This window comes from Zerene cesonia, chromosome 1, assembly GCF_012273895.1.
Source record: "Zerene cesonia ecotype Mississippi chromosome 1, Zerene_cesonia_1.1, whole genome shotgun sequence".
In the NCBI taxonomy this organism is placed as follows: Eukaryota; Metazoa; Arthropoda; class Insecta; order Lepidoptera; family Pieridae; genus Zerene; species Zerene cesonia.
In genome coordinates this window covers 4,608,990-4,624,948 of record NC_052102.1, presented here as the reverse complement: position 1 = coordinate 4,624,948, position 15,959 = coordinate 4,608,990, and the positions used below count along the sequence as shown (strand labels likewise).

The 15,959-nt window shown below is 31.0% G+C and overlaps 1 protein-coding gene across 4 annotated transcripts; it reads right to left on the bottom strand.

Annotated features, from left to right (window-relative positions):
- Positions 1-6,430: 6,430 nt before the first annotated feature.
- On the bottom strand, positions 6,431-15,097 carry LOC119828280 (5'-AMP-activated protein kinase subunit gamma-like). Of its 4 annotated transcripts, none has more exons than XM_038350412.1 (2): positions 14,994-15,097; positions 6,431-8,786 (listed from the first exon to the last, which is right to left on the bottom strand). In XM_038350412.1, the coding sequence occupies exon 2, from the start codon at positions 8,710-8,712 to the stop codon at positions 6,634-6,636; it is 2,079 nt and encodes a 692-aa protein (XP_038206340.1). In that variant the 5' UTR covers positions 8,713-8,786; positions 14,994-15,097; the 3' UTR covers positions 6,431-6,633. The 4 variants fall into 4 exon arrangements, with proteins under 4 accessions (XP_038206340.1, XP_038206323.1, XP_038206348.1 ...); XM_038350395.1 differs by lacking the exon at positions 14,994-15,097 and adding an exon at positions 12,187-12,596; XM_038350420.1 differs by lacking the exon at positions 14,994-15,097 and adding an exon at positions 9,347-9,541 and having other exon boundaries at positions 6,431-8,777.
- Between the last annotated feature and the right edge of the window lie 862 nt (positions 15,098-15,959).

Below are 15,959 nucleotides of genomic sequence, written 5' to 3'. Positions count from 1 at the left end.
CGGACACGACGTCATCTTGCTATGATTTATAACATAATTAATGATATCCGTATCATGTTGATGGCACGTCACACCTGATCATATGAGAAATATGTCCTAGCTTACTAGTCGATACAAAAGCGCAATTCACATAAATTATTTGTCATGCTTCATAACAATATAAAAATGACAACGTGACCAGTCATAAAAGCGACACAACAATCAACAGAAAGTAATAAAATCCAAGTGTTGTCGCAAATCATTAACGCCTGTACAATAAAATTTCTTTTTTTTAAGCCTTAATACAACTGTATTGCGTAAGACGATATCTAGCAAAATATTATGCGACGTATTGGTTTCATAGTGCAACAAGAGTTATTATTTTTATTCAATATGTTCTTTTGTTTATTTTTTAGTCTATCAAAATAAAATCAGTTAAGTGCGTCTGACTTCAAGGGTGCCGTACAAATAAGCTAAAGAGTAACTGCATAAAAATTTTAGCCAACTAGTTTATGACCTTGCTACCCGTTACCATGCTTAGACTTATTATTATATAATGTTATAGCGGCAACATTAATTCACCATCTCTGAAAATTTTAACTGTAAAACTATCACGGTTTATGAGGTACAACAGCCTGGTTACAGAGGGAAGTACAGTCGTACTGACAAACACATCAACGGACAACAAAGCCGTGTGGATACTGAGCCCTAAAAGTATACTTTCAAAATCTTCACGATCAAATTAATACAAGCATTGTTTAGAATTTTTATTTTACATTAGCTAATCCGACTAGTTCTCGATTAGTTTTCGCTTCTGTTATAAGTATAAAGTTTTAATAAGGTTATTTTTTGATTATTTGCGTAATTTTCTTGTAATGTTTATTGATAAGAACATTGTCCTGACAGATATAATCAGAACAAAGAAGAATTATTATTATTAATTAGCGAAATCGGTCAAGCTATTCACACGTGATGTGACCACGGGAATTAAAGATTGAGCGGAACCCGAAAAAGGATATGAAATACAACCTTCCGTCACTCGCTGCCGACACTGCATACCATTATATCATCAGATTTCACTCGTTGTTAAACAAAATTACATTACATAAGTGGGTTTTTACTATCTTTACATTCAATTTTTACTTCCTTGCCATATATATATATCTATTTTACTGTACTATATCGCATTGAAATTATTTTTTTGTCTCTCTTTATGTCGTCAAAAAATTAAAATCATACGTGTCTAATCTGTAAACATGATTTTAAAATCTAAACGGTGTCGAAGATAAAGACTGCCGTATATTTCTCCTTTTAGAGTATAATCTATATTTGGAAGTGAGAAGTGGTTCTGAATATAATATTAAACGCCATTGCCCACCCAATCAGGAAAACATTGATAGGTATATAATATAGAATAAAAACAAAACACAATATTTAAAAATACAAATTTTTATAACACCTAAAAATCTTTTTAACACTTCTTTATACCTATAATTTCCTAAGTTTAAATTGTATGAATTTCCTCACAAAATGTGTTCACTGACCTAAAGCTGATCAACTACAATACAACTTACGAGCATTTGGTAAATAAGTAAAAATGCACAATTTAAAAGATCTATCAAATATTATTCGTTAACAAAAATATAGTCAAATGAGATTAAACATCACATAATATAAGTAACTGGGTAAATATGGTGGTCATAAACTGACCTCCATGTTGACGAATTCGTGGATATGATTTAGTTTAACGTTAACTTGTTACGTAATAACAAACAAACTACCCTTATGTATTTTCTATTTACATGTAACTTTATACGTCTGACCTAAATTTATATCAATACAATAAACTAATAATCATATATCCCACAGTTTAATTATGATATGAAGCCCATTCACGTGTGATAAAATCAATCGCCTTCTGATAACTGCAAAACCACATTCCTACGTGTGATACTTATTGAATTACACGTCTTAAAATTAAATAAATTTTACATATCAATTGTAGAATTACTTAATTACTATAGTAGTATAGTACTTACATAACATGTCTCTATGTATATGTATGAAAATATATGAAAAAATCTGCCTGAAATCAATAATAGCAAATACCTTTGTCTTATCACACTGTAAATTATTTAATTCCAAATTTTTCTTGAATGTGAATTATTATTGTATTCATTTTTATTTTTAAAGTCAATAAACCACTTCCAAATTAGTTATACCTTACCAGTCAACAAAAATACAGTACCTAATAGTTATTAACAGAATATTCTTCTAATTTAATCATAAGCCGTAGATCCGTTTGCGCTATAAATTATCGCAAGGAATAATCCAAAGGTAGAAACTATGATTTCACATAACCAGGCAATATTTACTTCATTTATGGTAAGGCGACAGAGTCTGCCCAGTGTCCATCTACTAGACATGCTTATGAGTCGTGTCAAAGGGTCATCGACTGGCTCCCAATCGCTATGACATCAGCTTTACTAGTGATTACAAAATATTGATACACGCTCACGTAACTCGACAAGTGTGCTAGGCTCTGCCGCATCTTTACAAATTTGTATAGCGAATTATTGATGACGAATCTTTTAGTCAGCGGTCAAGAGTAGAATAAGGAAAATGTGTAAGAAAAATAAATCTCACTCTCATCTCAACATTGTACAGTATGTGTCTGATTTTTTAACAACTTGGTAGCACTGAACAATTATTAATCTACTATATAAAAATAAGTCGGGTTTTCCTTCCTGACGCTATAACTCCAGAACGCACGAACCGATTTCCACAGTTTTGCATTCGTTGGAAAGGTCTCGGGCTCCGTGAGGTTTATAGCAAAGAAAATTCAGGAAAAATTTCAGCAGAAAAGCAGGGAAAACGAAACCATTTATCTGGTGGCGAAACGGAGTTTGCCGGGTTTGCTAGTTGTATCTAAATAAACGATCCAAATAGTAGATACGTTCACAAAAATGTTTAATTATAATCATTCATATCAAAATTACTAATAAATGTATTTATCCATATTTAAGATTAAAATGCAAGTTTTTACGAAAACGTATAAATTTTTTATCGGCAAACCGATGTTATAACCGGACAATTGTATAAAACCGTCAATATAAATCAACATGATGCCTCCATATTTATTCAATGGAAGACGGTTGCACACAATAATTAGAATTGGTTATAAGCTAACGGCCACAGCTATAAATAAAATTGTATGTTACCTGTTCAAGTATATTTACTTACATTATTCATAAACAGTTATTAAAACATACTATATGATATATTGTAATAGCAACTCAGCCTTTAGGCTACAGTTTTACAGGCAACATAATCATAGAACTTAAAAAGCAATCAATCCCTTCTCTTTGGCAACACCAGCAAATTGTATCTTCAATGACTCGTAAAATCTCGTGGCTCTCACTTGGCTTGATATTATGAAATATTTTTAACGATGCTTGACTAATAATTGTTATTAATATACAGCTTGAACAATTCTATAAATGTTATTATATTTGTATGCTCTTCTTTACGGTGTAGTGTATGGCTATATTTGCTCTGTAATGCAATCTTTAAATTTTAATTGCATAGGTAATTGAAATATTGTAATCCATACTTAATATTATAAAGCTGAAGACTTTATTTGTTAGGAACTACTGGTCCGATTTGAAAAATTCTTTCAGTTTTAGATAGCCCATTTAATGAGGAAGGCTATAGGGTCTATGTACCACGGGCGAAGCCGGGACGGACCGCTAGTGTCTAATATTATTTAAAGGGGTAAATAATAAATCTAGACGTCATAAAAATACCAGCATCATTTAAAAATTCAAAATAAGATAAGACAGTTACAGATAAAAAATACATTAAAATAAATGCAGATATACCCTTGAGAGGATATTTTGTAATATAATGAGCAGTCCAATTCTAGACTTTTAGTATAAAATGTCCACCACGTAACCTCTAAACGTACGATTAATATGTAAATTTTCTCGCGTGTTGGGCAAAAACTTGTCTTGAGACATATAACATCCAGATCGTCTGTATCTATGCTAAAAATGGTTTGTTTTATCAACGAAATATTTTGTCCAGTCTGTTGAGATCTACTTTCATTTAACCTTGCTTTTTTATGGGACAAGCCCGCCTCCCGTGTATTGTGCCGTCAAGTACCTACTTATGCATAGCTATCCGCTATTTAAACTTGATCGAGACGTCAAGAATAATTATAATATAGAAATAAGTTTGAGCAATTTTAGTTTAGTGTTATCCTCGTTAATTAAAAAAATGTAAATTGGAAAAAAAGAGCGCTTTTATTGTGTAACTAGCTTTAGTCCAAGTAGGAAAAGGAAAATTCCATGTGAATTAAATCTTTCAACGCGGAAAAAGTGGCCTATGTCACTTTGTAGCCTCGTAACTATCTTCAGACTTAAAAATCATAAGATAAAATTGACAAGTTAAACAAACACATGTTCGCGTTTATTATCCATTTTTTTATACGCATAGGAACATTACTTCTCTGAAAACCTTTACTATTAGCTCGTACTCACATGAAAACAAGATTCCAAACATTGAATATTTAGAAAGTAACGATTAAAACTCTAGCCTAAACTCTAATATATAAAAATAAAACGAGAGCCTGCTGGACCAGAACGTGTAGGCAGATTTGTCTCACAATCACGCGACAAGCTTCCATATTTATTTAGCCAGTGTCAAGTAACTTACCGGTTTCACGGAGTGGGCCGCTGCTGCTTCAAAGTAATGCTAATTTGAATAGAAGCTGTTACAAACATCCTACATTTTTGATTAGTAGGAGATTAAAATAAAAACTAAAGCTATGTTAGAAATAAAACCGGGATGTTAAATTATTGCCTCACCATTTCCTTTAAGTTTATGAGAAAATTTATTTTTATTTAACAGTATTACTAGTCAGACAAGTACAAATCGTAAGAATATTTAATTGTAATACTCTTTCAATCATTTAATGGATATTTCATGAACCAATAATGAACCTATGATTATAAAAATAAGGAAATCACGCTATGTAGATGAATAAAAATTTGTTAATTATTGTATGTACAACTTGAACATGGTATATATTTGTTAAGAGGGATCAATAATACAACCTATCTAGAATTAAAAATCGTTGTCATAAAAAAAAATGTATTTTTACAATGGCGCAATGTATTGCCAGCAGCTGTGTACTAAAATATAAAATAATACCTTCTTGAAGTAAGAGATACAGGGCAACCTTGAAGTAAAGTGGATTGTTCCGGGTTCTTCCAGCCAACCGGTTGCCGCGTCTCTGCTGCGCGTTGCACTCACTTATGACTTGCATTATATTACATAGAACTTTCAATATCAGAGTAATGAAATATTACATGACGTTACATACATCCACATGGTGATCGTATTCATTATTTGGATGGTTTTGGTCATAAGTATATGGTCAAAGCGTACCTTCTATGATCGGTTAAAAATTTTAAAGAAAGTTCAATATATCTAAAACACACTCCATTTAAATAGTACAAAAATGTATTTATTATTTTTTTAAATATGCACTGTATATATCAATACGAATAAGCTTTATTCGAACCTTGCACTAATAATAAACCTATAAAATCTTGTGGTATATTCAGTTTCCTCATTATTAATATTCAAGTAACAATCACATGCAAAACAAAATAGTTGCAAAAACGTGTTCTACTTCATATTTATATGAAAAGTGAAAAACAAAAATAATTTATTTTCTTGCAAATCGACTTGGGTGACCTTGCATGTTATTTTAACAGGTTCTGCAACAAACGTCGCGTCCGCTCGGTTCCGACAAAAAAGCCAATCTATGGCTCCACACACCAGGAGACATGTTAACAAGATTCTACTAATATTTACCAAATATACTACTACTTACCAAAATTGCGCAACATTAGATTTACTAAAAAATAAGCTTCTAGCGTGCTATCAATAGATGTCTGCTACACAATGTGTGAGAGTTTTATATTATATGTATCATTACATATCAAATGGGTACCTGTGTGTACTTTAACTTTACATGTTTTACCATGAAACTGTGTATTGAATTAATTTGAACGTTAAATTCCTGCCTAATGTTTTTTAAATAAACTTCTTTTAAAATAATAGGTAAATATTGATACACAAGCATCTTTCATTTCTGGTAGGTCAGGTACGCATTTATGTTGTGATTCATGATTTAGTCCAATCTTATATGCAAACCAACGTAACATTTTCCGAAACACATTGTTAGCTTTAGAAACAATGAAAGAACGGTGATTTTTTTAGATTATTATAATTAACAAAAATGTGTTTAAAGTGAATTAAGTTTAATACGATGACCTTCATCACTTTCCAATAGAATACAAAATATGTTAAGTGTTATTGCTCCTTCCATGAAGATATATAAATAAATAAATACTCTGTACCACATAATAAATAACACAAGAATGCTAAAATATTTTATTGTGTTCCAGCAATATATTTAAAATAATTTTAATGTTAAATAAGGCCTTTGCTCGGTAATGCAAATACAATTAGCTACTTCAATTTTCCGACACAAGCAAAAAAGCGACTTGATAGTCAATTATTGCGACATCTAAATTATTTATTATATTATTAAATATATTATCTTTGGGATTGAGTAATTTGCTACTTCTCTTTATCTTCGATTTCGACTATATTTGTTTGAAATTTGGAAATTTCATCTAAATTATTATGTGTATCGGAGACAGATTTTAATTCATTTTTCGGACTAGTATCGTCTGCTTCAGTCTCAATATTGTTTTTTAATACTTCTGCATCGGCAGAATCAATTTTATCAAGATCCGTATTGGCGGAATTTATTTCGGCTTCTGGTGCCTCAGGTACATCATTAATTTCTAAATTCGGTACTTGGATTGATATTACTTCACTATCACATTCTTTTGCTACTTCTGGTAATTTATTTTCTTCCAGAGGCTTAAAAATTTCTTGAAGTGAAGAAACTTTCTTTTCGGATGGTATTATTCTATTTAAATATACCAAAATATCCGAAAGAGAAACAATACCTACAAGTTTACCATCCTTATTTACCAACAACAGTCGATGACTTTCAGTCCTTACAATTACTTCTAAGGCCTCATATAACGTAATACTGGAGAGACATTTTTGCAATTTCTCTTCCCAATCTTTTTTCTTCGTTCGTACTTCGCCAAGAGATATTGACAAGTTGGAATACAATTTTTCACTAACTAGATTTAACACTTCATATTTAGCGTATACATCTACAAGAGTACCATTTTCATCTAACACTGGTAGAGCAGATACGTTATTATCTAACAAAAGTTGAAAAGCATCTTTTACTGACGTTGTGTCTGATACTGATATTATTTCATCGTATGTACCGATATTTAAATCCATAATTTTCTTGTGGAAAAACGTTAACTCGGGAAATTCATTAAGATACACAAAAAGAAATCGTAATATCCTTTTGTGGGATAAAATGTATAATACATCTCCAGATGTAGGGTCAATCATTAGCAAACGATGTACACGATGTTTTATTAGTAAATTTATAGCTTCGTGTAATGATTGGTCTGGGCCAATGCTACACAAAGGCTTCCGTGTAGCGCGTAAAAGTCTCCTCCAAGTGTGTAGCGTGTGAGTTTCTAACTCATCCATCGATATTTGTTCCTTATCAAGGTGTAATAATATTCTGATAAAATCAGTAACGGTTATCATACCTACGAGTAATTTTTTATTCGCATCCCATAGAGGTGCCGATCTTATACCATGGGAGACGAGAGTTGGAAATGTTTTTCTAACTAAAAACTGAGTATCAAATATAATGACTTTTGCCGATTTTGGCAAAATTTCATAACATCGGTGGTATTTGAAAAAATTTAACAACAACCTAGTTTTGTCTCTACCTCCTAATGATATTTGAACTATAGACAAATATGGGTCATATTTGGGAAGTCCACGAATTTCTCTGAATAATTGTTTTGCTTGTATTGGATCTAGAGAAGCGTATGAATTTTTATGATAAGTTGGTGACGTGGTATCTAAAGAGGATCGTCGTATTTGCTTTGTTGCTTTCTTTTTAGTTAATTCAACAGAAGGCTGATCATTTGTGGAGGGTTTACTGCGGAATATATCCATCACTCTTGTAATTGGGCTATATTTTCGAGACGACACTCCCGTAACTGTATAATAGTATTTTTTATGAGACTCTTTGGACTCGGCATTATTTTCATCTTTTGTTGTATCTGGAGATTCTGCTGTCTTAGGCGCTTTAATATTTTGCATGAGAGTTTGATGTTTTTTTGAATCACTTTTTCTTCTAATGCGAAAAATATCGAAAATGGAACTTCTTGGACTAGTTGATGTACCGTGAAAGGTTTCATATTCTTTTTTTCCGCTCGTATCTCTTTCAGCACTTGAAGGTCTAGAGGTTTCTGCTGTCTTCTCTTTAAAAATTGATCTTACATGAGGACGGTGTGATTCAGCGCCTCGGGTCCCAAAATGAACAGTGTGGATATTACTTTCAGGTAAACGACTAGTGCTTGGTTCTTGATCATCTGTAGCTGAAAGCTTGGTAACAACAAATTTTTTTCGTTCCCCCACTACAGTTTGACTCTCCTTTTGTGTTTCTGAATGTGTTTTCTTCTTTTTGTGTTTTTGCTTAGATTTTCCATGTCTAGCAGGTGATTCAGCAGAAGCTGATTCATTTTCTAAGATAGGATCCATGGTATAATTTTAATTCAATTAATTTTCTGTTATTTTCCTTATGCACCATAATACTGGAGACGAAATGCCAATACCTGTAAAAAACGAAATTATCCTCAATTTACTAGTGTAGATAATTATATTTCATGATGATTTTATATTTATTATACTATAGATTAATTAGTTTAAGGTATCGTGATTCGTTGCAAGTTTATCACCTAAATTAAATTTCAAAATTTGGTCTATTCCCGTAATTTATTTTTTAAAATGAATTTATCAACAATATTAATAACAGAAACATATATATCATGTAAAATATTATGTAAAAATATGATAAATACATATTGTAGTATATAATATATCCTCGTAACTTTCTTTACTGTATTAAATAAATTAATAAAGACATGAACAATCGAATGTCGTTGCTAAGCAACAGGTTCAAGTGTAATGCAGCAATTTACTGCACCATTTTACTACGCTTACGTTGTTTATGGTTTTCAAATTTTGCAGTCTACCTGTAACTTGCTTATCATGTCAATATATTTTTTTAGCATAACCAACATCTTTGATATAATACAAGGAAAAAGCAAGTCAATAATCAATACTAGATAGGAAGTTGGTAAGCCTAAATAGAATGTTACGTAAAACCATTGCCTACCTGATTTGTGTTGGCATTTCATCTTCATAACTAAGTACTACAACAATTATGTAATGTCAAAACAAGTCACTGAATGGTATTTATTGAAGAAATAACTTATAAAAAAACAATTTTCCAGAGCATCGCGTGATATCGATGCCGGATTTGTGAATGGGCCGCCATGTTGTTATTTTGCGGATGGGGTGTAGTGACATCTATCGACGGGTGCGGAAATCCGGGAAAAGATAAACTGGTGTATAAATGTGTTGGAAAACTTGAGGAACCAGAGTTCTGCCATAAAGCGCAAGATGTCAGTAAAGAAAAAAAAACATACAGAACAAATTTTAAATAGAATAAAATACAAAAGTATTTGAGAACCCATTTAGGTGGCGATCAATATTTCGTAATTTTGTGAAAGTACGTATTGTGTGAAATTTTACTGGTAAAAGTTATTGTAAAATATATAAATAGTAAATTATTTTATTGTTATTTATTTCTCAAAACTTAACATGTTAAAATAAGTACACAAAATCTCACTTTAATGATTCTTAAGAGATTTTTTTTAAGACAGTAATAATGTATATAAATATATACAGTTATGATATTATCTATATTAATATTCATCTATTATTAGAAAATTTGCTAGAAAATACCACGCATGCGTATAAAACTATGACGTACAGAATCGTCACATTTATGACGACATCATTTTTCTGTCGCGGGGTAAATGATGACGTAACCTTTTACGGGGAGAGAGGTTTGGATCGATACTTTCCCAGCGTTAATAATATTCGTGTAAGTAACGCTCGATTAAAGGAGCTCGGGAGTAGAAACGGCCTTTGAATATATACGGGTCGATAGCTCACGTGCACTATTTTATATACATAGGTCAGGGGTTCATTAAAGAGTTAATAAGTTGTGACATTCTGATAAGAGAGGGGCGGTTAGCTGACCCGTAGTGAGCTTCACTTGTGATGTTGATATGCATATTCCGTGATATATAACATCTACCTGTTGTCTGCGTTTATGCGCATTCAATTCAATCGTGATCATTGTATCAAAACATTCACGAAATTAACAACAAAATATTTCAATATTACTAGTTTGTTTAATTAAAATACAATACTTTTTTTATTACCTTTAAATAAATTACACAAAAGAAAATTATTTTTCTATAATAACTTGAATGAAACCGGTATAAAGATTGGAAATATATACTTTTGATTGTCTATTTAATCATCCGATTATCGTCAAAGAGTAGAAAATTCCAAGTACAATTTTAAACTCATAAATCACACAACCAAACATAATTCTGTTATCTAATATCACCTAAAAGCGTTACGACATACTAGCTCCTGATTATTTCGCTGTTGTATATCTTTAGACGACTGACGTCCACTAATCCTTAAATACACAGGTTTGCTCACTGTATAATCTTATTCGCACTCAAAAGTAATTCCGAACGCTTCGTTCAAGTATCACTTACACGATAAGATAAAAAAAAAAAATCGACGATCCATGAAGATCAAAACCTAATTTATGATATTGTGAAATAACTATGTCTATATTATCCAATAATATATTAAATGTTCAAAATAGATTTTACAATAGTTGCTGTATGAATGAATTATGGTAGAACAAATCTATAAACCAGCTATTAATTAATTATCATACGTATCTCTCTTTGCAATCAACTCATTATGTTATTTTTAATGTATATTATCAGCATATTATTATGTTAAAATTTAGGTATCGACATATTTGCATAGATATTCATTTAAATGCTTTCAATGTAATAAGTAGTTTATAATTATAAAAAATACATGTTCCAGTTTTATTACATATTAATATATATAGCTATAAAGCTATAAAGTTGAAGAGTTATGTTTATATGTTTGTTTGAAAATGCTGTTCTAAGGAGCTACGGATCGTTTTTTTGTGTATGAACGTGTACCCTTAGTGGTATATATTTGTACCACGAGAAAAATCGGAGCGGATTTCTAGTAATATATAATTGAAATGGCAATATTATTAAAATATACTAAACTATGTTACGATATTAAAGGTAAAGGTGCTTATTCAATAATTTAAATTTTCACTTAAGATGCCCAACTATTAATCGAAGACCAGATAGGTAACAACATTGGCCTCAATAGTTCTGTTTTTAATTGAACTCGTTAAAAACACGGAATGTTGAGGTCGATTGGTGTAAATCATAATATAATCATATTGCATCGTTAAAAATAAAACAAATTACCTACAGGTAGTTGGGAAAATTATAATAGTATGTTAATAAATTCGTAGCTCTCCCAAATATTATCAGTAATTCGACGTTATGTACCTTTTAAAATACCATAAATATTTATTTGTCATTAGAAATATAAAAAACATATCTAAGTTATTTGTTACCATTACTACAAAACTTTCCCAAACCGAACTCAATCTATTTGTTCTTCTGTTCATATTCTTTTAAGGTCATCTATTTTTATAAACAATTTAGGTTGGCAATAAGCATCTTCACTATACTTTTCATAATAATTGCTGATTTCACGTAATACAAAAATTATAATACTACAGGTACAGGTTTGCTTGTTTTGTTTCAGAAAAAAAATGTTTATTAAATCTACAACCATCAATTACATAAAACAATAAAAAGAATAATTACAATGAAGCTCTAATCGCAAATAGAAAGCTAAACTAAAACTATGTCACGAATATGTTAACAATTAGATATAAAACAAAATTTTTGTAGTGTTGTTATGCGACACTGATAAAAATAAATTACAAAACCAGATCGTTCGACACATAACCTCAAAATGACATGATGTAGATTATGTAAAGTATTAAAATCAACTTACTATAAAGATCATTTCGTTGAACCCCTTTCGCACAGACTATTTGTGAACAATACACACACACGGTTACAATGTGCATCATGCACCCGTCAACCTAGCGTTTAGAGAAGCATGCGTTGAGTCAGCAATTAAGCTATCTCGTTTCACTGTACGTTCGCGTGTTTATTAAATCGCATGAACACTATGAAAAAATACACTGGATCGTTAATAAGGGCGGCCATGTTCAATTAGCACAATTTATAAAACACAATATTCAGACATATGAGCTGACGGCATTCAAAGATGCTAGTCGCGTTCACGTTATTATACAAGCGCGGGGCGCAGATGCCGCTGCGTTCGCGCTTCAATAATATGACTCCGCGCACGCACACACATACCGACCTATTCCAACGCGTACAAACTTTGACGGTGTGTTCAAACACATGTGACGCGAACCGCGGCCAACTTCTAAACAACAAACTGAATACTGATAAATATGACTCTTATCACTATGGCATTATCATAAAAATTATGCCAATGTAAATATATTGCAGTTTTTATTATAATTGCATAGGTTTTGCAAAAACACATATCTATTCTTTTTCAAGGTACAGGTTTACTAATGTTAATTCATAATGGACTTATTTGATTATAAATATATGCTTATATTCAATTAATTTTAAAGGGAATTATTATATTTTATTTTTACAACAGTTTTTTTCTATTAACCGAACATTGATTATTTTCAAGTCACATAATTAGCAACAGTAAATTTGAAACTCACAGTTATCTTTTTTTATGCAATAAGCGGGTAACTGATTTTTTTTTTTTTTGTCTTATAGCGTTGAAATGTTTTATAAATGAGAATTTTTGAAAGAAGAGAAAAATGGGGTGTCCCTTAGAAGCATGAAGCCGAAAGAGTGAAATAAATTTTGTGCGTATACAGGTAGTTTAATACTAAATTACATGAAATTAATTCTTTTTTGTTTGACAATATTTAAAATTCCACATGCGACTTCTTTGGATTACAAGTATAAAATAACGTTATGTTCAAGGTTAAAACAAAACAATACAAAAATGGGATATCAGTTATATTTAGATTATCGCCTTAGATAAGTAAATTTTGAGAATAATAAAAGATTCGTAATTAAATTTGGTAAAACGTGATAGGTAATAATAATGTGTAAGTATACAATATCTTCTATTTATAAAATTGCATAAAGGTCAAGAAATTGTACAAGCTAATATATATTTTATTACCCAATATAGCTAGAATAATATTGCAATTTTTACACAGTAAAAAAACTAGCTCTGTGTTTTTATTAGTTTATCATTCAATGTCACTCTAAGTATATTGGGTTATTTGGAGTGCATAATTTTATGTTTTGACTCATTAAGATATGATAATTGCGCATACGTTCATAGGTATATTAGGGTTTGATGTCGCAGGGAAATATAGATATCCTAGATTTCACGAAAACCACAAAATCACGAAAGAGGTCGAATATTCATGTTAATTACCTACGTATTTTTTCTAAAAATGTTTATTTACCTGCGACATGTTCATTGGCGTGTCTGAGAAAGTGAGATCGCTAGAATGCTTATAACTGTCGCAGTCAAAACTCATAGCCGGCATTTTATCTTATTTTGAAGGCAAAGGTAGTTTTGCCAGCCCTCAGACATAAACGTTTTTGTCTGCGAAGGCATAGAAAGAACAAGCATAAACACATAACCATCATAGGTTTTAGTGTCAAAAATTCGTTAAGTGTTTTTGGCCGGTTATGAATTTTAAATTTAACATATCTATATGTATATATAAGCAAGTAATCTAATGTCATTAAGATTAAAGACCATGATAATTATAATATATTTGTGATTAAGTTACATAAAACTAATTTCACTGCATATAAAGTTCTTAAAATTAAGAATAGGAACTGGTTTTTCTATGTTTATGTGATTTTTTTTGTCTCGTTAGAAGTCTGATGCCAGAAAATAAAATTTATGCAACACTAAGTTCCGTGATGAAAAGAGAATAGAGAAAAACGTAAAGCCTACTCATCTAATATGTTAGACGACTACCGCCTATGCTACTTGTATTAGCTGTATTGACATTATGATTGAATTTGATATTTTTTTTTTTATTTTCTTAATATAATATAATTTTTTAAATTTGGGATTCGATCTTAGTGTATAAGCTAATAGAAAATTTACTTTCTTCGTAAATGTGTCCAAATTCTAAATGTAATAAGAACGTCACAGTTCTATATTGCATAAAAATAAATAAATATATTAACGACAGAAAGAAACATATACAGTACAAATAGATAATAATAAACTTAAATGATTTCAATGAAAGACAATGTTCAGTTCTGTTCATATACTTAATATAAGATTACCAGATAAAGTAAGAAGCATTCAGAAAAAGACGGATTAATTTTAAACATTATGTCGTATACCGCGAATTTTTTATATTTTAACATAGTGATAAATATCTTTCTTATATTTTAGAATATTTAAAAGCCCACTTTTTTTCAAATAAATACAACAATGTTACATCCATATAATAATAATAAGAATATAAATAATTCATAATACAGATTTAAAATAAAAATACAACCTACCTATTTGAATATTTATCTCATTATTAGAATGGACGCAGAATAACTAAACATTTATTTCTTGTCGCATCTATGACTATAAAATTTACCGATGAATCAGCCGTAAGCATGAAGAAAAACAAAAGGCATAACCAAGTTTCGTTTTTTACGTTGTACCACAGAGAAAATTGCTAAGTATTACACAAGTAAGAGGGAAAGGGATTAAACACTTGCCGGTGGAGACCCTTGACGGATGAACAGGTCTTTTGTCGGTGAGTGGACGGCGACGGCATCGATTATAAGTAAAATTAGAATAACTGGACGTTTGCCCGAAGAGCGGGCAACAAATAGTACTAGGGCATGCGACCAATCGTACCAGCCGCAAATATATGCACCGTGCTGAATGCGGACACACCGCGGAAGATATCACACTAACATTAACCGCATTCAAAGTTAATTATAGAGAAAAAATCTCCAAATTAAGAATATTCCGTTCTTTTAATATAATCTTGGCAATGAATACTGCGAAGCAAAGAAGACGTTATATTTTGAGTTAAAGAGCGGTAGTGCTGCTCCGACAAAAGTCACTTCAATAACGAATATGATCGTTATCATATACTGCAAAAGTACAATTAGGCCACACCTGTATATACCTGTACATAGTATAAGCGCTGTGTTATAATCGCTCTATAGATATCCGCGTGACGAGGACACAATCAATGCGGAAACGAGTCTGGCGAATGAGAGCGAGATGCGTTAGACGCCCGAGCCGCCGTCACCGCTGCATTTGTCTTTCGATGCACACGTAATTGCATCGAAATTAGTGCATATAGTTAATCGAGTGAACGTAACGAGACAGTCTAGGATTAAACTACAGAGAGCTTTATAACTATCATCAAATGTATTTTCATGATAACGATGCATTGTTCAGAACGTACATCCTATAACTTGGAGTAGTGTTTATTAAAACGATTCTAAGTACACATAGAAGTGAAACATGAAAATTAGTTTTAATCTATATTAGTTTACTATTGTCAACGATTCTGATGTTAATATTTTTTACAATTAATATCTAATTGTATATCAAATAATTAAATTTAATGTTTTTTGGCACGTAAGTGATGGTAGTTAAGTTGAACTTGGAGTATATTTCTAGTTTATTGAATAATATAACGAAGACTAGAACATTTAAGGAAATTT